General features: G+C 45.4%; 1 protein-coding gene across 2 annotated transcripts in view; it reads left to right on the forward strand.

Annotated features, from left to right (window-relative positions):
* PIK3C2B (phosphatidylinositol-4-phosphate 3-kinase catalytic subunit type 2 beta) overlaps nucleotides 1-21203 on the forward strand; it is a 463326-nt gene that overhangs the window by 407273 nt on the left and 34850 nt on the right. For both annotated transcript variants that reach the window (XM_078644643.1, XM_078644644.1), the window contains 2 exons: nucleotides 5648-5849; nucleotides 8967-9091. In XM_078644643.1, coding sequence (XP_078500769.1) covers nucleotides 5648-5849; nucleotides 8967-9091 — 327 coding nt within the window. The remainder of the gene's footprint in view (nucleotides 1-5647; nucleotides 5850-8966; nucleotides 9092-21203) is intronic.

A 21203-nucleotide genomic window follows, 5' to 3' on the forward strand; every position in this document is an offset into this window, starting at 1 on the left:
TCTGCTCTCTGCCACTCTGCTCTCTGCCTCTCTGCTCTCTGCCTCTCTGCTCTCTGCCTCTCTGCCTCTCTGCTCTCTGCCACTCTGCTCTCTGCCACTCTACGCCACTCCACCTGGCGGTCTTGTCCAATGTATCTGTGACATCTTTCTTTCATAGTTACTTCATAATGCCTTCTTCACCCCAGTGGCAACCCTTGCATAGGAGGATGACCGTGTATTGCAAGTTCTTGCTTTTGCTGTTTACAATGAGCATCACACACTAACGTGCAACAGGTAGTGTGTCTACACTCCCCATACAGGTTAGTGTTGGTTGCACAACATACCCTACACTACATTTAGCAGGCTGTGGCAGCACCAATTACTTCAGTGTGAAGGAGAGCACATATTAAGGTGCACTGTGAAGTTAGCAGTAGGACCATTCATTCAGATGGGAGTGGAACATATAGTGCACAGTGTGTGCAACTGTTTTTTAGGTGTACGTCGAAAAAGAATACTTATTATAGTTTTAAAATGCTATTCCTCCCAGAGGGCTCTGAAGGAGAGAGGATTAGGCAAACTTCCTGTGACCATCTGGCCAAACAACCCAGTAGTGATGGCTGATGGGAAAGAGGACTTCCTTGGTTTCACAAATCACTAGGTTTATACTTTGTTTCAAAAGAAAATTCATGGGCGATGCTCCTGACCAACCACTTGCAAGCATTTGAGATTTTATAAGTTAAAACATCGTAGAGTTTTGCGTTAGAGTGGCACGATCAGTGGTGCGCACATGAAGAGGGTTGTTGCATGCTTACTACACAGTTGTATGAGGTGGGAGAAAGTGTTGTTTTTATTTTTTAAGGTGTGAGTGGTGGATAATTGGGCGAGTGAAGAGATCTGATGAGACTGGCACTGCAGATTGCTGTGTTTCCCATGTAGGGTGATAGTACATTGAAAGTTATTGGTTTCGTTTTCGTAGCTCATATGAGGTTGAGGGAACGTTGCAGGTTCGTGGTGTTTTTCGCTATTTTTTTGCGGTTACATAATGAAAATGGTACACTGCCAGTTGTGGCTTCTTTTACACTTCTTAGGAATATGATGGTGGACTGCAAGTCTTTGTTTTAGCTTCATGGCTCATAGGATGTTGAGAAGTCAGAGGACACTCCAGATTGTATTTTGTTTTATGATAGATTGGTGAGTGAATGGTCACTGCAAACTATTTTGTTATTTTAGGGTTTGTGGAATGGTAAAAAGGCCACTGCGGTTTTCTTTGTTTTATGGTTCGACGGAGAATGGAGGGTTGCTGAAAGTTCTAGGGACATAGGGTCAGAGGATGATTCTAGCTGGCCTGTTATAAGTGCCTATTTCATGCTAGCGCAGACTGCTGTCTGGAACCAGAGGAGTGAGGCTTGCAATCCTTTGCTTTGATCACTGTGGCGGCCTTTCTTATTAAGGCTCCAGGGTAACTTTCTTTGGCTTACAGGATACTATAGCTCTTTAGGTTTGGCTCGACATTGCAGCTGTCTACAAGGCCTTGTGATAGTAGTCCCAGCCATTGAGAGAGAGTATTTTGTGTGAGGGTGTACTCCTTGTGAAAGACCAATGGCATCAGTGGGCTGACCCACAGCATATACTGAATGCAGCAGTGGGCAGAAAATGCACCACCTCCCATCAGGTTATCACGCCTATGATCTCCTTTAGTGCTTATCCCTTCTTCGATTTAAACAGGAGATGGTTTCTGAGTGAGCTTGGATGAACTCCATATCAACTGGGGCAAGAACTACCTGTGCGACCTAAGCACAACCTGCAGGCTTTGTGTGGGTCAGCCATTCTTAACTTCTTGGTTCATTCAATATACTATTTAAAGGCCATCCTGAATGGCATATACAGCATATGGCGCCAACAATCTTTTTGCCATTACGTAGTAATGCCATTTTAAACCCTGAAAAGGACAAATAGCGTTGAACAAAATGGGAGACGTGCCAGAGAAGCAAAGCCCTGTGCCCTGCTTGTTGGCTGAAAAAACCAGGAAGTGGTGACACAGGGGAAGGTGAGGGTCTCGAATATTATTGAAGAGGGCTTCTCTAAGGGAAGTGATGAAGACAAACGTGAGAGTGCAATTTTTAGACGTTTTCTGGCCATTCATGTGACAGTTTGCAATCAGTTGCAAAGAAGAGCGAGCAGGACCCCCGGAGTATTGAGGGATGCGTCTTGGGATATATAGAAGCACCCCTAATTTACTAAGATTCGTAGAATAGGGTGACAGAAAATGTCAGTCCGTCACCAGGCCTATTGTCTAGTTTCCTCCCCATTTGCAGACCACATTCACATTAAACCTGGCTATACAAACACATGCTTGCACATGTAGTTCTATCCTTGTCTCCACTGGGACACTTTTTTCATTTACCGTGTTACTTTTGCTGGTTGCCAGGTAGCGAGGCTGGGTAATTTTATTTAATGTTGTATTACGGTGTTGATTTTAAAGGAGTGTGAGCATTAGTATGCAAAGCCCTGTAAAATATAACGGATAGGAGTCTTTCTTAAGTTGGGAAACACACTTCTGCTGACACCTTAATTTTGTTAAGAAGGAAACTGGTAAGGTGTGTTCCTGTATGCATCAATAATTGTAAAGTGAGCTTTGCAAGAATTAACTTTAATACCTAAATTCCTCAACTATGTGAAAAAATAAAGAACCTGGTGAATATGTACTTTGGAGGGTATACGTTATATTACAGTGCCATGTAATGTACAATAATATTGCCTTCTTATAAGTGTATCCCTATTTCCACAATGATAAGGTTTTCTAAGCAGTTATGATGGGTGTAGCTCAGATGCTCAGGTGCTGATCGCTCATGATCAGAGAATTAGAGATGAAGAATCTGACCCCTTTTTCGTGAAAAGGAGGTCTGTCCTGAGCAGGATGTGCCAGCGATGACGTTGGATAGCTGCTCTAAATTTAGATACAATATTTGGATGAGGTCCAGGTGAATGATCTGTGTCATTTTGCAAGAAGTATTCTATTTCAGGTTGATATTCACTTCATTGATGACAAATTGTCTGTAGTCAACAAGGAGCACATCCCTCAGTTGCCATCAGTGACTGTTTTCTGGTCCTGATCTTGAGGCATTGCTTGTTCTAAAGAACCACAAAACATCTATGGATGGGTAACTCGCATCCCAATAATACCGTCAGGTGTATTGGTTTGCGTCCTGATTCATCATCAGTAAGGCAGCTGGCAGCACACCAATTATTGTCCACCCTGTTGTTAAAATATTGCTCTGATGTCAACTGTGCAAGTCACCGAGTGAAGGAAAGCGGTCATGTCTAGAAAGGCTGTATTTACCTTCAGACTGTTGATCATATGAAGCTCATCCTAGGGAATACGTAAGATAGAGAACATGCAGTTTATCTAGTTAGTGCCACCACTCAGTTCTAAGCACTATACATTTAACATTAAGGTACATTCTGAATCCAGTACTCTAAAGTAAACCCATTCAAGTAGCTGGACTTTGCAATAATAAGCAAGAGGCCTTGGGGCTCAAAAATATTTTAACGTACCATGTTATTGTAATTTCTGTTTTAAGTTTTTGTCCTGAAGGTGGACTCCGATAAATAAATGAAGAGGGTTTCATAGAGAGTAAAGATTCTTCTAAGAGTGTCCTTGTGCTAGTGACTAACAGCAAGAGGACAGTAAATCCAGGGAATAGGTTCAAGGATATGTTGGAGGGGGGGTTAATGTCCAGAATCACTCGGAGGAACTGCAGACTTTCAGAAAATGCAGGGACTCTTGGATTTGTATTCACAGAGCATTCCAGTAGATCAAGTGTATTTAAAACTTTGCTAATGTAAGAAGAAAAAAATCGATTACTAGCCTGTCACTGAGGTGTAAAATAGTTGTGAATTTCATGTGTCTGCAAAGGCGTACTACAGCTCCCATAGCCAGAGTGAGCATTCTAGGTACCAAACTCGGGCTCAGTGGAATTATTGTAAACTGTTGGTGTACCTCTGCCCCCAGAAATTGAAGGTACATAAATTCCACAAGGCAGAGACTGTAGATACCCGTCTGCCTCATTTAAATCCTGTTATCTGCTATCGTGGTGGAGCTCACCTCTGTCAGTGTTCCAGTCATAGACGTTTATCATTGTTGACCTTCAGTTATTGTTCACCTTCATTGAGGTGTCTGCATCCACCTTTGACCCACTAAAAGAGTGCCTTAAGAGCACAGCCGCCTGTATGGACCGCAACTTTTTAAAACTTAATGCGGATAAGACCGAGGTCTTGTTTTTTAATCAACCCTCGCCTCTCCTGTCAAATTTGTGGTGGCCTATTGATTTAGGCAGTGCCCCTTGACCTAAGGACTCGGTTAAGAATTTGGGTGTTAGATGGGATAAACACTTATCCCTCTCGACGCAGGTGCAAACGGTTTCGTCCACCTGCTTCGGCAAAATCAAAATCCACAGAGAATTCATCAACTATCTGCCTAGTGCTACTCGTAAAACCGTAGTCCATGCATTGATAACTTCCCACCTTGATTACGCGAATGGCCTATATCTGTGTCTCCCACTGGGACTACTCCGTAGACTCCTCATTGTTCAAAATGCCGCAGCCCGGCTGGTCTGTGGGGTTCCACTACATCACGGCATCTCTCCTTATCTTCGACAACTCCACTGGCTGCCAGTCGTAAAGCAAATCGAATTTAAGGCCCTGACATTCGCTTTTCGGGCAGATAAAGGAAGAGGGCCGGCCTATCTTAGGTGGAGACTCCGACCCTATCAACATTCCAGATCATTAAGTTCTAAGAATAAACACTTCCTTGCCACCCCACGATTTTTCAAAACTAGATTGGGAGGCAAATCCTTTGAGGTGGGTGATACAACATGTTGGAACAAATTACCCCCCATTTACGTCTGATTCAGTCTGAACAAGAGTTCCGTAAGTCCTTGAAAACCTGTCTCTTCTGTCGGAATGACTAGCCCGTGTATATCTCCTCGCCCTCTCTGTCTGCTACAGCGCTTGGACACCCCTTTTGGGGTAGCTGTACGCTTAACAAATGTCTTTTATTATCATTATTATTTATTCACTATAATGCCACAGTTAGCAAACTCAATATTACACACATTTGGACTCAGGCAGACATCACATTCACTGCTCAGCATCCTCTGATTTGATGCAATTACCATCACCGAGTCAACTAATGACTAAAGGTCATCTGCCACTTGTATCATGCTGAAGAAACTTCACTTGTATAGGTGCAAACATAGGTTCATGCATTCAACATATTGCAGGTTATGTGAATAAAGAATATGGGTTCCAAGTAACACATTTCACCAGGCACTATCGGCTGAGCTATTCTGCTGTGACTTCCAACTGCATTTGGAAGATAGAATTCTCACAGCACATCCATTAAATGCATTCCACACCAAGGCCCTCTCACAGCACTCCTTTATCAACAAAGCAAAACAGCAGACTGAACATATAACACCAGATAGGACCCAAATGGAAAGTCTTTCCACTTGTGAGCTAGCCTTCGAATAAATTGTATGTCCTTGAAACAACCCATCATGGTTGAATTGTTCCATAGCCAAGTGAATGATGTTTGCAGCATTTCACATTTTGTAATTATTTAATCTCAGTAAGTAGTGAATTCAATAGTCTTTGTTTTCCTCTACAGGCTCATCGAGTCCAGCCTGGGAAGTGTGGCCACCAAACTCAACTTTTTCATTCACAATCTGGCACAGATGAAGTTCACTGGTACTGATGATCGGCTGGTGCTGTCTTTTGCTCCACGAATGCACACACTAAAAGCTGACGGGCGCATCCAAGATGTCTTCCTATGTAGATACGAGAAGATCTTCAACCCCAACAAGGGCTACGTGAGTGCACATTCAATAGTTCATACTGGCCTTCCTCTGGGTTACCCATTCTATCATTCCCTCTTCTCTGGACTTTGTTAGTTAATTATTTCTTTTGCAATGCCCTTCTTCACTTCTCTTCCCAGTCTATCCATTAGTATATAATCTAGTCTATTTTATTCGATCCATTTGTGCTGTGTCTATTTTTCACCACTTCTAGCCTCTCCCTCTCCCCTTCAGTTGTCTTTTCTACTTGTTCTACAGTTTTTGGGATCTCTCCCACTCTGCTCCAAATTCATTCATTTCCGAAACTCTCTCCTTCAGTGCCACTTATCTCTCCACACCCCCTTTTTCTGACTTATCAATTTCTCTTCCTTTTATAACTCTTAAGTGGACTTTTACTTTACACTAGCTTCTAATGCATCTTCCCCCCTCTACTTCTCATGCCTATCTCTGTTCTTTCCAGTTGCTGCACCATTCATCGCCTCTTTTTAATTCAGTGCTTTTATATTTCCTCTCCTTTTTATGTTTACTTTTCCTGTTACAATCTTTACAATGAAATTCTCATTTCTTCTGCGTTCTATTGTTTCCTTCCTTATCACCCACCCTACCAGTTGTTTATTTCTACCTTCTTTGTTTACTATAGCAATGTGTGGAGGCGTGGCTTAGCCAGGAATAGAGTATGACGTGAAACTCAATTGTCCTCTCCAATCTGGCCTTACTGCATGCTGTGTAGCACCCCTTGTAAATAATATTTACCCTGGATGGAGCCTGTGGAACTGACAGTGATTGCTTTGAGAGGCTTTGACCATTTCTGGTGCCTGAAATGACACATCTTGAGCACCGTCAAGAGACTTTGCCACCATTTTAAACTGCCAACCAACGACTGAATCTTTCCCTCCCCGGCAAATGACCAAGAGAAGCAGAAAGCCCAGGGTGGGGACTGTGGGTTAGAGTTGTTTTAATTTGGATCTGATCCATACCCACTTAAAATCTATTCCCACCATTGTTATTTACATTCTACCAATAAAACGAATTGCTTTCGTACGGTTGGGGGAGAGTAAGAAACTCCATGCCCAGTGGTTAATTTGAGCTGGTGATTTCCGGTGCTCGGCACAGGCACTTCATTCTTAGCACCGGCTCTAATGACAGTTTGCCACATGGTGGTGCTGTTGTCTAGTTTTGAGTTAAACATTACAACAGTTGTTTAATCATACAGTATACATAAAAATTAATATTAGCTGCTGCCAACACAATTCTTTTACCTTAGGGTGGCTGGAATAGTCTGAATTGTCACACTTGCAGGTTTGTGGCGGTTAGTAGTTTTGTTGGTACTGTCATTGGTAGTGCTGGCAGGGACAATGGGTGTTGCAAGATGCAGTGGCCTCCTGAGAAGGACCCTGATACTTAACTTTTATTAAATTAAGCACTACCCATATATCCTCTATGCTTTTGATGGCACCTAGAGAGCCTTGTATTCCCTATACTCCTTGGAGTCGACACATCTCCTTTACATTTCCAAATAGGTGGTGTGGCAAAATGAAAAGCAGTGAATCCAAATGGATCGAGCGATTGTGTGCCATTTACTCTGGAACCTCCCCTGGCCTGCTCGTCAGCAGCGGCCTAGAAGCGCACATCTCACTACTCCCTACTAAAAATAAGTTATTGAAATCTGGTGCCACTTGTCACTTAGGAGAGAGCTTACTTCATTTCCCTCACTAAACACTCCCCTCTTGTTATATCTACATATCATCCTGGCAATGTCACTCCTCTGTTGCAATGAATCGGAAGAGGGAGAATGTAGGAACTTAAGTGACCTATTCTAGGGGAATACAATAAAATCTTTCGAACAATGTAAAACAAAATCCACATCTCTGAGACGGCCATTCTTCAATATTTTCAGGAAAGACACTGGCGCATCAGCCACTAAATATTGTAGCTGCTACTAGACCGCTCACACTGTTTGAAAAATGAGTTCACACTTATGTGGGTTCCAATGGTCTCATATCTAGAACATATCAAACAATTCAATTAAGCATGCTGGCCCGAAGGTTCCCCTTTCAAGGCAGATGGGAATAAGATACTGGCGCTCCTATCTTTGATAAACAGTGGGAGAGATTATGACAAGACATCCCGAAGAGATAAAGCAGCATACCCAATATAGAATCTGATTACTAGTAGATATACCAGTGGTAGCTAACTGTTTCATGTATTAAGTACCTGTTTCCTTCTGTCTCTGACCTCTGGTGGCTTTCTTGCCGTGCGCCCGGGACTTATATACACATGTTTTGGTTCCAAATGGTGATTTAGACCTTCTGGAAGGAAATCATGGGAAAAATAAAGGGACTTTGAGATTCCAAATACCAGAGGGCCTCAGAACTGTATTTCTTGGCTTAAGATCACTCGCTGGAAGATATGACCTTCCTTAGTAGACTAACCCCTTACCATGCAGATGGTGGGAGTGGCTAAGCAACTTATTGCTCAACATTGGAAGAAGAAGGCCCCCCCCCCCAATGACCTTTGGCTCACCCATGCTATGGAACAAATAACCTATAACCTATACCACTCGGAAAGAGATTTATGCTCCAATGGAAACCACCCCTTGACTAGCTCACCAAGCTGGACTTCACTTGTTTCATACCACGACTGCGAATCCCACAGCTTTTTGTCTAAATGCTCTCTAACCCACATCCATCCACACTAACCCCAGCACCCAAACTACTTCCTTCCCTATTACCTAGGGCCCCTCTCCACTTGTGTTTCCAACTCAGCTGGCCAGGTCACATCGTCAGAATGAGGTCATATAATGGAGATTCTTTTTGATACAGTCTCGATGTCCCTTCTTTACAGCGTATTTATTACTGTTGGGTGGGATGGTGGTAGTTTTATTCATGAGTGGAAAAAACTATTATTCTGTAACAAAGTATTGTAAAATGTTCTACACAATTCCCACCTTATCCAGGTGTGCTCACAGGATATGTCTGTATGATTGCTCTCTCAAACCACTTGAGTAAGTAATAAAATGATTAATATAAACATTTTATAAACAATAGCAATGTGTGGTTGATGGGTAGATATGTTTTCACAAACCTGTACCTGGAACTGATCCCTATGTTTTCCTTCTGTGCTCTGAACTAGGTGTACATAGTGAAAGTGCGGCGGGAGGGCCCCATTGAAACATCCTTCGTCCAGAGATCGTTTGAAGAGTTCCAAGAGCTTCACAACAAATTGCGACTCCTCTTCCCACCGTCTCAGCTGCCCAGGTACCAATTTACTTTCATCAGCCACAAAATTAGAACGTATTATGCTCCAAAAATTATGTGTGTTGATACAAGGATATAAATCTGTGAAATATAAGGCCTTAACCCACAGATTGTGGCAGTCTTGATCATTGGACTTCCCACACCCAGTTCTCTGTCAGAATTCCTGGTGGTCTCTAGTGCTTGGTGTGGGAGAAAGAGTTCTTTTTATTCTTTTTGGAGACACAGGTGAATTCTAAAGCAACCTTGATCTATCCTCAAAAGTTTTCTTTTAGGATGCTCTGGCTGGACTAAAACTGAAGATTATCTTGGACAAAAGAGGGTTTCTGTTACCCTGTCGCCCTTCTTAAATTGTCGTCAACATGTTTCGACTGATCATTAAAACTTGTCCTATGGTACAGCGGCCTTAGTCAGTACTTTTAGAGTCTCTGGATTGTCTATACTGAGTTTTACTATTTGGTGTACTACATGAATACATCAGTGTAACGTTGCATGCAACGTATCCATTGTGTTCTGTAAAATACACACAACACATTCATTCCATAGTATTGATATGTGTTATGTTATGTTATGTTACGTTGTTTTTGTATAGCGTACGGCTACTCGAACAGGAGTGTCCCGACGCTTTTTCCACCAGTAGCTGATAAAAAGTAACACAACACAGTTAAAAGCAAAAGCCTAAAAGAAAATGAGAATGACCATTTAATAGAAATAACAGACTAGGAGTTAAAAAGCCACGTCTTCAGGCCCCTCCTGAACTGAAGCAGACTGGCAGTACTACGCAACGCAAGCGGAAGCGAATTCCACACCTGGGGAGCTCGACAGCTAAAAGATCTCCCTCCAGCACGAGCCTTCCTTACCCGTGGGACCACAGCTTTGAAGAGGGATTCCGAGCGGAGAGAACGAACTGGATGATAAAAGTTCAGCCTCCGCTGCAAATATCCCGCCCCTGATCCGTGCAGAGCTTTGTGTGTCTGGATCTTGTCCTCTGAATGTGTTTTGGAGAGTAGAGTGGATTATTCTCAACCTGGGGGATCAGGCAGCCATCACTCTGTAGTCACATATTCTTCAAGGTTCGGATGCTGCCATTTCGTATCCTGTCTGCCCCCTGTCGAACCAATATACTTGTCCCTAGCATTATAGTCCCACACCCATAATACGTTGTCTATTTTTATACTCTAAAACCTCTACAATGAAGCCAGGCAACCTAGGTGAACCAAACTATGGTCTAGAGGGCAAGGGTAAAAGTATTCTTCATTCTCAGGGGATCTCCATAATCATAAGCACTAAATACAGATGCCTTGCACCTGGGCGGGAGTATTCAGTGCTTGTGATTTCAATGGAGGTTTTTTTGAGAGAGAATTAGGATTGCAGGTAAGCAACCATTCAATATCTTAACTCTAAAAGAGTTCCCTTACGAAAAAGGTATTGACCAGTTAGATATGTTCTCCTGCAATCACATCATTCCACAGATGCATATTTGGTGAATAATGTCCTGGCACCCTGAGATGATCTCCAAATGCTTTCTTTATTTGCAATTACATCAATAATGCTGAGTGCAATTTTAACAGAAGGCGAATTTAGTTGAAGAATGTACTCCTATTTTCAAAGGAGTTTTGTATTTTTAGATGGCACTCAACAACACTTTATCAAAGCTGTCTTTTAAGACATGGATGTTTCAGCAGTCCCTCTATCCATGGATTTCAAGAAAATCTGGGGGATTGATACGTTTTGGAGGTTTTTACAAACTGCCTTTATTCTTCTGTGAATGACTAATGACTCTTGTGTTTTATTTTTAAGGAAGTGCCCACGAAAGTTGTACGTTTTCATAGTTTATTTTGCTTGTCAGAGATTCACTACCTTTAGAGCGCCTTTATTAGAATTATCTTAAATGGCGTGAACACAACAGAACAATCTTCGTCTTTATTGGCTCCTGTTTAATTTTCATCTGAGGATTGATAAAGTGAAGCCTCTCTCACACTTTCTTCTTCTGCATCCTCTAATTTCATCTCTGCAATACAATATTTTAAATGTTTGCAAGGTTAGAATTATGTCCAGGTAACAAAATATATGCAACTGACCAGATGGTCATCCGCTTCAAGTAATGCTGTGCCTAAAAAGCCCTTTCAGTTGGATGAAACTAACCACAGAGTGCTCACCTTTTGAATTCCCTCCCTAGGCTCTAAACTAGATCTAGAAAATTTACAGCAATTGCTCCCATCCGTGACCTGCCTCCAGAAGTAATGGCATGGAGCCTATGCAGACATGAGACTTCATTTCCTTGTTTTCCACACCCTTTGATGCAGATTCCGAGCCTCTGTCCAGAACTTTGTGGGTTTTTCAGCAACCTACAAAATGTTTTTTTTAATTTTTTATAAAAACCTTTATTTCCAATTTCACAGTGTACACAGCTTTGGAAGCCTACAACCCGAAGGCCGTCAGCATGATATATCAAAGCGTTTAGAAGCGTTAACACAGCCATTTTACTGACAACCAGTGCGGTCTGGTGGCGCAAGCTACGTATTAACATACAGTATCTTTTATTTGTGTGTAAACGCTAATCAATAGTGTGCAGGCAAGGCTATGATCTGTCACTCATTCAGAATACTTAATCCCACATCTAGACCTGGCTGTAAATTACCTCTTTGGAACTACAACATAGCTGCATAAGTCATCTGGCTCTAGCTGCAAAACATTCACCCGGTCTCAGTCTTTCCTCTACCCTTGCCCTATGGACAGACGCCTGTCACACTCATTCATGCCAGATTCGCATCCTTTACACTCGACGCACCCCGCTTCTCACAGTACAGCACTCCCATTCATCCGACCATGTTCACTGATCCGCACCACCGCGACCCAGCCACTCTGCAAACGGTTCCCAAATATTCAGTGGCCGTGTTCTGGCTGGCATAAGCTCTTAATAATTAGTTAGTTGGTCTTTGCAATATGTGACCGAACTGATCAATCCCGCCACTGTAGGGGGAGCAGTTTTCTTCCAATGTAGAGCTACCTGTCTTTTGGCCAGCAGCAGCAGCAGTGCAGTTAGTTTACGAGACCCACTTGGGATCTCCAGGACAAAACCCAACAGTGCCAGCAGAGGACTCGGCCTCAAGTCCATCTCTATGATCCTCCCTATGTATCCTATTTTTTCTTCCCAATAGAGCGCAACATGCCTACATTCCCATGTCAGATGGAAAAAGTTTGCATCTACGACTCCGCATCTCCAACAGTTCACGTCAGACTGCAGTCCCATTCGGTGTAGCTGTTTAGGCGTGCGGTAAGTTCTGTGCAGAAAGTTAAAATGTATTAGCCTCAGCCGATAGTTAGGGGATAGGTTCTCAAGCTGCGAGCAACAAAATGCCCACTGTTTTTCACTGATTGTCGTATCTGATTCTCTTTCCCACTCAGTTCGTGCACGAGAGGATTGGTGAGCGCTCCTGTGTGTTCTTGTAAATACGGGTGATCAATTTACGAGGGGAGCTATTCGACAATATGTCTTCCAGCGCCGGTAACGGGGCGGGTGCCTTCGGGAACTCTGTGTATCGAGCTTTACATGCAGCCCTCAACTGATAATAAAGCAGTATGTCTGAGGCCGTCGGCTACTCCGCCGCGCACATCTGTCGTAACGTCAGAAACTCATCTGCTGGGAATAAATCTCCCGCGAGTTTTAAGCCATGGTTGCGCGCTCTCTCTGACACCGCTTTGTCCGTTAGAGGTCCCAGCAGAGGATTGCCTCCCAACGGCATTGACGGTGCATAAAGCTCCGATGCCCCCGCCCTGTGAGCTATTTTCGTCCAGGCCCATCTAGTCACTTCGACTGTGTTTATGTCCGATGGAGACCTTTTGTTAGGGTGGTAAACCGTTGTGTTCAGAGGAGTTGGAGCAGCTATGTCAATCTCGATAGCTACATGCGGTTGGTATGGGATGGGATGCTGCCAAAAGTGCAAGAACTGCGCCTGGGCGCTGAATGCATAGAGTTCAAAGTCTGGGGCAGCAAGCCCACCCTGGCTGAATGGGAGTGTCAACAGCTTCCAAGAAACTCTGGGTTGACGTCCCACCCAGACTAGCTCCAAAAATACAGTTCGTAGCCGTTTAAAAAAATGGACATTGAGGGGAATGGGGATATTCACGAATAGATATAACAATTTAGGCAGGATTACCATTTTACTTATGGCTATACGACCTGGGCAAATTTTTCCATTTCTGCACTTTCCCCTCCATCCAGTCCACCACTTTTCCGTAGTTTGCTAACCATATTTCCTGTACTGATCTACTGAACCAGATTCCTAAATATTTAAGGCTGTCGTCCGTCCAGGCTATGGGAAATTCTGTATCACACCTAGTCGTACCATCAGTTAAGGGCATCATCACAGTTTTGGCCCAATTGACTTGTATGCCTGTGAGGCCTCCATACCGTATGAATTCCCGCATCAGTGGATCAAAATGTTCTGCAGGCTTTGTCATATATATGGTTATGTCGTCAGCGTACATCGAGATGAGCAGACCTCTAGAGGTGTAACCAATGCTGCGATGGGTGTGGTGTTGCCGCAGTCGCGCTGCAAGGGGTTCTGTGGCTATGGCGAAGAGCAGCGGCGACAGAGGGCAGCCCTGTCTTGTGCCCCTTGTTATGTTGAACAGTTCTGAAATCTGTTCGTTGACCGTCAGTCGCGCTGTGGGAGATGCATAAAGGGGCTTGATTTGTTGAGTAAAGGTAGTGCTAAATCCCATGCGGGAAAATAGAGCGAATAGAAACTTCCACTCGAGGGAGTCAAAGGCCTTTGTGGCGACCAATAGGGCAGCAGCTGCCTGCATGTTAGGATCTAGATAATGGAGCAGGCCAAAAAGAACCCTCAGATTATGTGATGTGGATCACCCGGGGACGAATCCCAATTGATCCGAGAGCGCTATCTGCGAAAGCATGGGTTTCAGTCTTTTTGCCACTAATTTTGCGTATATTTTCACATCCAGATTAATTAAGGAGAGGTGGCGGTAGGACTCTGGCTACAGCGGGTCTTTATCAGGTTTGAGTAGAGTAACTATCATGGCTTCTCTGAGTGTTGGTGACAGCATGCCTGTGTCCATGGCCTCCATAAACACCTGGTGCAGTCTAGGAGCAATTATGTCTATATACTCTTTATAGAACGCAGCCGTCAGTCCATCCGGACCCGGTGCTTTGTCAGCTAGCATTCCGGCAATCACGTCTCTAACATCTTCTATCGTGAATGGCTAGTCCATGTATCGTCTAGCTCCATCGTTGAACCGAGCCAATGCTATTGTGTCCAGATAATCTGCTATGTCTGTCTTACTGGGATTCGTGCGTGTGGTGTATAACAATCTGTAGTATTCCGACATTGTGCGCAATATGGCCTGTGGGTCTGTTACCGTCTCGCCGCACGACCCTTGCAGTTCCGTTATATATTCTGCCCCGCGCGGTGCTCGTAGTAATGAGGCTAATGTCTTCCCCGCTCTGTCTCCTTCCCCATATCTCCTCGCTTGTGCATATTTATTTAGGTATACCGTTTCCCTTTCGGCTTCCTCTTGGAAGGCCGTTAGTTTAGTTCTAAGTTATGATTGAGTGAGCGGGGTTGGATTCTACCTTTTGCTTCTCTCTAGATTTGCAATATCTTTCTCGAGGCTACTCAATGTGTTCCTTATAGATCTGAGCACCCCTGTTTTTAGCGCCATGCACCTGCCTCTGGTCACCGCCTTGAACGCCTCCCACAGGACTCCCGGCGAGTCCACCGTGCCTTCATTCAGTTTAAAGTATTCAGACAGTTTTACCCTCAGTTCTTCCCTGAACACCTGATCTAGCAATGCTCTCGAGGGGAATCTCCAGCTAAAAGGCCATACATATTGTGTCAGAAAAGGATCTCGGCAAGTGATCCGCATCTGTCACGCGTGCATGTAAATCTCTGGACAGCAACCAATAGTCGATCCTGGACCATGCATTCCTATGTACAGTCACACACGTGCCCTCTCTCCCATCCGGATGCAGAGCTCTCCACACGTCCACCAGACATTCATCGTTCATCAGGTCTCTCAGAAAGCCCGCAGTCCTGGGGTAGTGCTCACGGGCCACTCCCAGCCTGTCTGCTGCGGGGGATAAGGCTACATTAAAGTCCCCTCCCCATAAGATCGCCGTCTGGCCACACGACTGGATTTTTTGCCACAGTGTGCTATAGAAAGACGGACTATCCACGTTTGGACCATAAACATTTACAATCAGCACAGGAGCAGCACATAGCGTTCCTAGCAGTAAAATATATCTACCCTCCTTATCTATTATGGACCTGTGCGTTTTCCATTGCAACCCTCTGCATATGAGTATAGCTACCCCTCTGGCATAGTTTGAGAAAGGTGCTTCTACAATCTCCCCCCATCTATAGTGTTTAAGCATATTAGTGGTAGTAGAGGCCAAATGAGTTTCCTGCAATAGACTGATATCTAACTCATGGCGCATCAAATATGAGTGAATTAGTATTGCTTTCCTTCTGTCGTTCAGCCCCCGGATATTCCACGATAGGCAATTTACCGTCTTATTAGGGGTCACCAGCATGTATTAAAACCAGCACCAATAAGACCTCCCAACTCGGTCAGCCAGTCCCTCATGTGACGACAAGCCAGGGCGTATGTTCTCTCAGAGTAATTACAGACCGGTCCTGGAAGACCTATGTGTGGTATTGCACTTGGTCTAGGATTTCGAGTCGGTGTAACTGTGAAGCGTGGCAGGCAATATACGTAACCAAACAACTTGTGATCCCCCCCTCCCGCTCTGACCCCCAAAACTGGTTGAGTATAACCCACCCCGATTTGCCATACCCTGTGAATTCGTGTCCCAGCTTCCCCTCCCATCCACACCAACCCCCCAATCAGGTTGTGTTGACCCCCCCTCCAATACCCCAAACATTGTAGTCCATAACATCATGTATCGGTACATGGGATTCATCCCTTGGTGTGTGCAGAGTGACCGCCTTTCACCCCCGTGCTCTTGACGGGGTGGCCGAGCTGCTCATGCCATGTATACCCCTCAAGACCCCACCATTAAGCATAGCCCCCGAGTGATACTCGGTGGAACCTCCGAATGTCAGCCTGGAGTGGGCACCTCACTCACCAACACATTTTGAGTCAATTCCCTCCTGGGCGAGACTTGGTGCATCCGTGGACCTCAGGTTTCCACATGTCTAGCATCTTGCTGTGTTATACATTTTGTATCAGGTCTTTCAATGTCACTCAGTCTACTTTCAGATGTGGCGTCGTCCGAGTTCTTCTGATTGCGGTGTTCCTTCACTTGTTGCTTAGCATATGCAAGTGCAGCGCCTGGGTCTACAAAGAAGGTGGGTCTGCCAGGGCCCTGGACCCTCTATTTGGCCGGATATATCAAAGCGTACTTCGTGCCTATATGCTGGAAAATCTTTTTCGCCTGAATAAATTCCCTGCGAGCCGCTTGCACCTGCAGGGTAAAATCCTAATAAAATGCTACGTTATTTCCCTTATATTGAGTTGCTCCCTTTTCTCTGGCCAGGCGCAATATGGTATCATGGTCTCTATAGTTCAGCACACTTACCAATATAGGCCGTGCCGGTGCGCCTGGCTTGGGCCTAGGTCCCAGTGATCTGTGAGCCCTTTCTATGAGGAACATGGTGGATAAATCGGTCCCAAACAGGTCCTTGAACATAGTTTCCACATATTGCGCCATGTTTGGAATGTCTGACGATTCCGCAATTCCTGTTATACGGATGTTGTTACGCCTTGATCTCACTTTCAAGTCCTCGTTCTTCTGTTGAATCAAGGCTAAGACTTTATCCATGCCTTTCACTTTCTTCTCGATCTCCATGTGGCCCTCCTCCGTTTCTGTGACTCTCGTCTCCAGGACACTGATTCTCCCCTCTTGCTTGTCCATTCGTTGAGTAATCCTATCCATGCGATGTGCTAAAGTGTCCATTTTGGCATCAATGCCCTGCAGCCCTGCCTTTAGTTCCTGGAACATGTGTTTCACGTCCTCAGCCGGCATCTGATCCTGCAGTCCGTCTTCTCCTTGTTCCCGCTCCGCTGCCCCGGCATCTTGCTGTTTATTTGTTTTCTTCTCAAACATTATTTTGGGCTGCCTAGTTTCCGGCTTCACAATTGTGAGCAGGCGTCGGAGCGGCCTCCGACCCGGTGTGGCCACTCAGCGGTCTCTCCCTCAGGCCGGCTCAGGCCCTCTCTGTGTGTCACAAGAATTGTATGTCAGCGCATAGTCCTGCACGCAGAGCACTTCTCGGGCAGCAATGGCAGTGTCTCCTCCCAAAGTGCACCACAGCTCGCACGGATGGCGTGTTTCGCCCACTGAGCCTCCCTGATGTTGATCCTTGGCAGTGACTGCCGTCTCTTGCGCCTCGCTAGTCGCCAATAGATGGAAGTCCGGGGGCCCAGATAGTTTCGCTTGGGGGGGTCGTGGATTACTGCGCAGGTCTTCCCTATACTCTTCTCTGCCCAGATCGCTCTCCGGGATCCAAGGCCCGTTTCAGCCTGCCTCCCGGGTCTGGTGCGCAGTTAGCACTTATCTGGATTTTCGAGTGTAACTACTTTGCGGAGTGCGTGCAGAGCAAAGCGTTAGCCAGATGATTCTTATGCTTTGCCAGGGCATGTGAACCACCCCAGTCCTTGTTCACTTTCTATCCCTTCTCCCCGGGTTGCAGGGGACCCGTGGCGCTGGAGATACAAAATGGCAGCTGCCCTTTGCACAGTCTGTCGCTGTATTGGTGCTGGGCACTGCACGCCTTATACATCTACACTTTCTTGGTCCTGCCGTCTCACTCTGTCGGGTCCCGCACACATGCCGCGTCTTCACCCTGAGATCGATATCTCTTTTGCAAGCGTGCAGCCTCTCATACGCTGGCAATCCTCGTCTCACATTTTCTCTACGCCGCCGGCCAGTGTCCGTTTCTCCCTCCGCTTGTCGGGCTGCCTTCTCGCCAGGGCAGAGTGGAGTTGGAGTTCCTCAACTAGCTGCTTGCTGTTTCTTGTGGCCGTGCATCCGCCGACTCGCATCCCGCGGTGCTAGGCGGATAATGTCGAAGCCGCGGCTAACGCCGCTACTCGAGGGCCCGGCTGCAGTCGCTTGTCTAGGCCTCACCTCCGGATCTGGGCCTCGTCCCCCGCCACACCTTTCAAGTCGTCCCGTGCGGTCCCGATTTCACATGTAGCGGCTGCCGGGTGCCCACTCCAGTCTCTCCCTTCTGGTGGAGTCGAGGTGCACCGTGTTAGGGTAGGATTAATGTCGGATAATCGCTCGGCCGGCGGAGCTGCAGAATCAAGCAGCCATTCCGCTCAGCGGCCAAGCCACGCCCCCTAAAAATGTTTTGTTTGACAGGGTTTTAGGGTATGTCAACTCCAAAGACTAGACTCCAAGCCCTGCCACACCTGCAGGAAGCAGATGTTGGATACCCATGCACACGACGTCTGCCTTTGGTGTCTCGGATCCTAGCACGATACGGAGTCATGCGACAAATGCACCAAGTTGCACCCAAAAGTAGTCGGTGATGAGGAGGCAAAGCTGTATGTGGCCATCAACAAGAATCAAAGCTGGTAGTGCTCCAAATCTCAGGCCCGTTCGTGTTCCAAGGTCAGGTTCAGATCTCGGTCTTTAGGCAAGTCTAAGATGTTGAATGCTTTTCTCGTTGCTTCAAGGAGAGCTCACTCATCAATACTCAAATGGTCCACACCAGTTGTCAGACTCCCATTGTGTTCTCCAGTTAGAGTTGATCTCTACGAATTTCCCAGACCTCTTCGACTTCACAGCAAGTAGATGACTCCAGGCAGGTAGTGCCGCAGCTTTTTTGGACAAACTCTGAGCCCCAGTCAGATTACGATGGCGGAGCCTTCCATAGGTGATCAGATAAAGACTTAGGCAGCGCCTCCACTCCTTTGCCGAGGGCCCTGCTTGTTGCAGCTTGTTCCAAGACAGCATCTTCTGAGCTGGCAGTTTCTGGTCCGAGCATAGTTCAGCTAGATCTCCATTGATGTCTTGTTATGATGCTGTCCAAAAATGGACTGTCTCTAGATGGATAATTTTTTGTATCCATGAATAATATTCCTTGAAGGTCTTTGGGCTCATTCCACCTAAGCCAAAGCTGCCCCTACAGCTTTTTTCTATGGCGGGGTTCCAGTGTTCAACATCTGCCAAGCTTCTATATGTGAGTCCATCCACACATTCACCACGCACACCACTGCATCGACCCTCAGGACTCCAGGGAGGGTCCTTCTGCCTGCTCAGTCCTGCAGGAACTCCTGGTATTAAGTCCCCTTCTCAGACCCACCACCCTGGCGGGTACTGCTTTGGAATCTGCTTAAAAGGTTGCAGTTAAAAGTATCCACTAAAAGAACAAGTTACATACCTTAATAAACACTCTTTCTGGAGGATACTCTAGCCACAGGTGCTCTCAGGTGATATCCACTGAGGATCATAAGCAGTGAATAGTCCTGCCCACATGTGGGATCCAGGAGCACTGCTTTAAAATACATTTTCTTAAGTACAGATCTTCACCTTGTTTCAGGGAGGAGAAGTTTTAACATATTGTCTTTTAAAAGTGTATTGCAGCCTATACCATACACTATATTGGCCAATTTCTTTAATTTACTTTAAGGCCAAATTAATAATAAAAACTAGGGACGATTACTAGAAAATACATGTTTTCCTCATAAATTTCAATCACAAACCTTTAAAAAAGAAATGGTGAAAAAAGGCACAGTGTAATGTTGACACACAGGCAGCAGCCATGCATGTATGAAAACGGACCCTGCACTTTTAAGGACTCTTAGCCATCCAGTATCCCATTGTGCCCAGTAGATGGCAGTTAACTCGGATCTAATTTTCTAGCTCTTGGCGATAGGATCGTGAGCACTGAGCTTTGACCGACTCTCCTTCAAAAAGAACCTCACCAATTGGTAACATTAATCCTGCTCAAGGTGTTGTCATGCGAGGAGCTACAAAACGAAACCATCCATTACAAGCTCCCTGAACTATGACGTTGGTGAATTGTTCCACAAAAAATCTTTGCAGATTGGTATTCAACCAGTTTCACACAATGCCTTTAGTTGGATAGAGAATTTCTTCATTATTTTCTCACCGTAAAATTTGTTTTTCGAGCAAATAAAAGGCCAGCTTTATTTGCCAAATGTCTTCCATGTGGAAGAAAAAAGTCAAAATCCAAACCCCATGGTCTGTGTATGCTCTTCCTTTCTTAGTCACATTCCAGACAAATGTCAACTCTACAGGACCTTTTCCAGGCATACCAGAAGGTCAGGGAGAAGATTTGCCTTCATGGTAGACAGGAACTGCAAAGACAGGAAGAGGCGCTATCTGAAGGTGGAACGTCACATGAACAAGTAAAGGGTCAGTCCTTTTTCAGGCATACCCGAAGGACAGGAAGAAGATTCTCCTTTACGGAAGACAGGAACTGCGAAAACAGGAAAAGGCGCTGTCTGAAGGTGGAACGTCACATGAACAAGGAGAGGGTCAGTCCTTTTCCAGGCATACCCGAAGGACAGGAAGAAGATTCTCCTTTATGGAAGACAGGAACTGCGAAAACAGGAAAAGGCGCTATCTGAAGGTGGAACGTTACATGAACAAGGAGAGGGTCAGTCCTTTTCCAGGCATACTGTAAAGTCAGGGAGAAGATTCGCCTTCATGGAAGACGGGAACTGCAAAGACGGGAAGAGGCGCTACCCGAAGGTGGAACATCACATGAACAAGGAGAGAGTCAGTCCTTTTCCAGGAATACCCGGAAGGACATGAAGAAGATTCGCCTTCATGGAAGACTGAAAACTGCAAAGACCGGAAGAGGCGCTATCTGAATGTGGAACGTCACATGAACAAGGAGATGGTCAGTTGTGTATCAGGGCTCTGCCTCTACCCTCTGAGGACTTTGAGAGGGAGCCCCAAAAAGAGAAGCCCTGAAAAAAGATGCTGTTCCTGTTTGACGTAAAAAACTATGATTTTGAGGCGAGATACAGTGGGAACATGCTCACCGTCAAGGACTGTCTAGACTTCGAAGAGTAGAGGCCATTCAACCTTGAGACCCAGAAGGTCGACATCGGGGGAAACCAAAGATGTTTTGACATAGAAGGCATTCGA

This window comes from Lissotriton helveticus, chromosome 5_1 (genome assembly GCF_964261635.1).
Source record: "Lissotriton helveticus chromosome 5_1, aLisHel1.1, whole genome shotgun sequence".
Classification (NCBI taxonomy): Eukaryota; Metazoa; Chordata; class Amphibia; order Caudata; family Salamandridae; genus Lissotriton; species Lissotriton helveticus.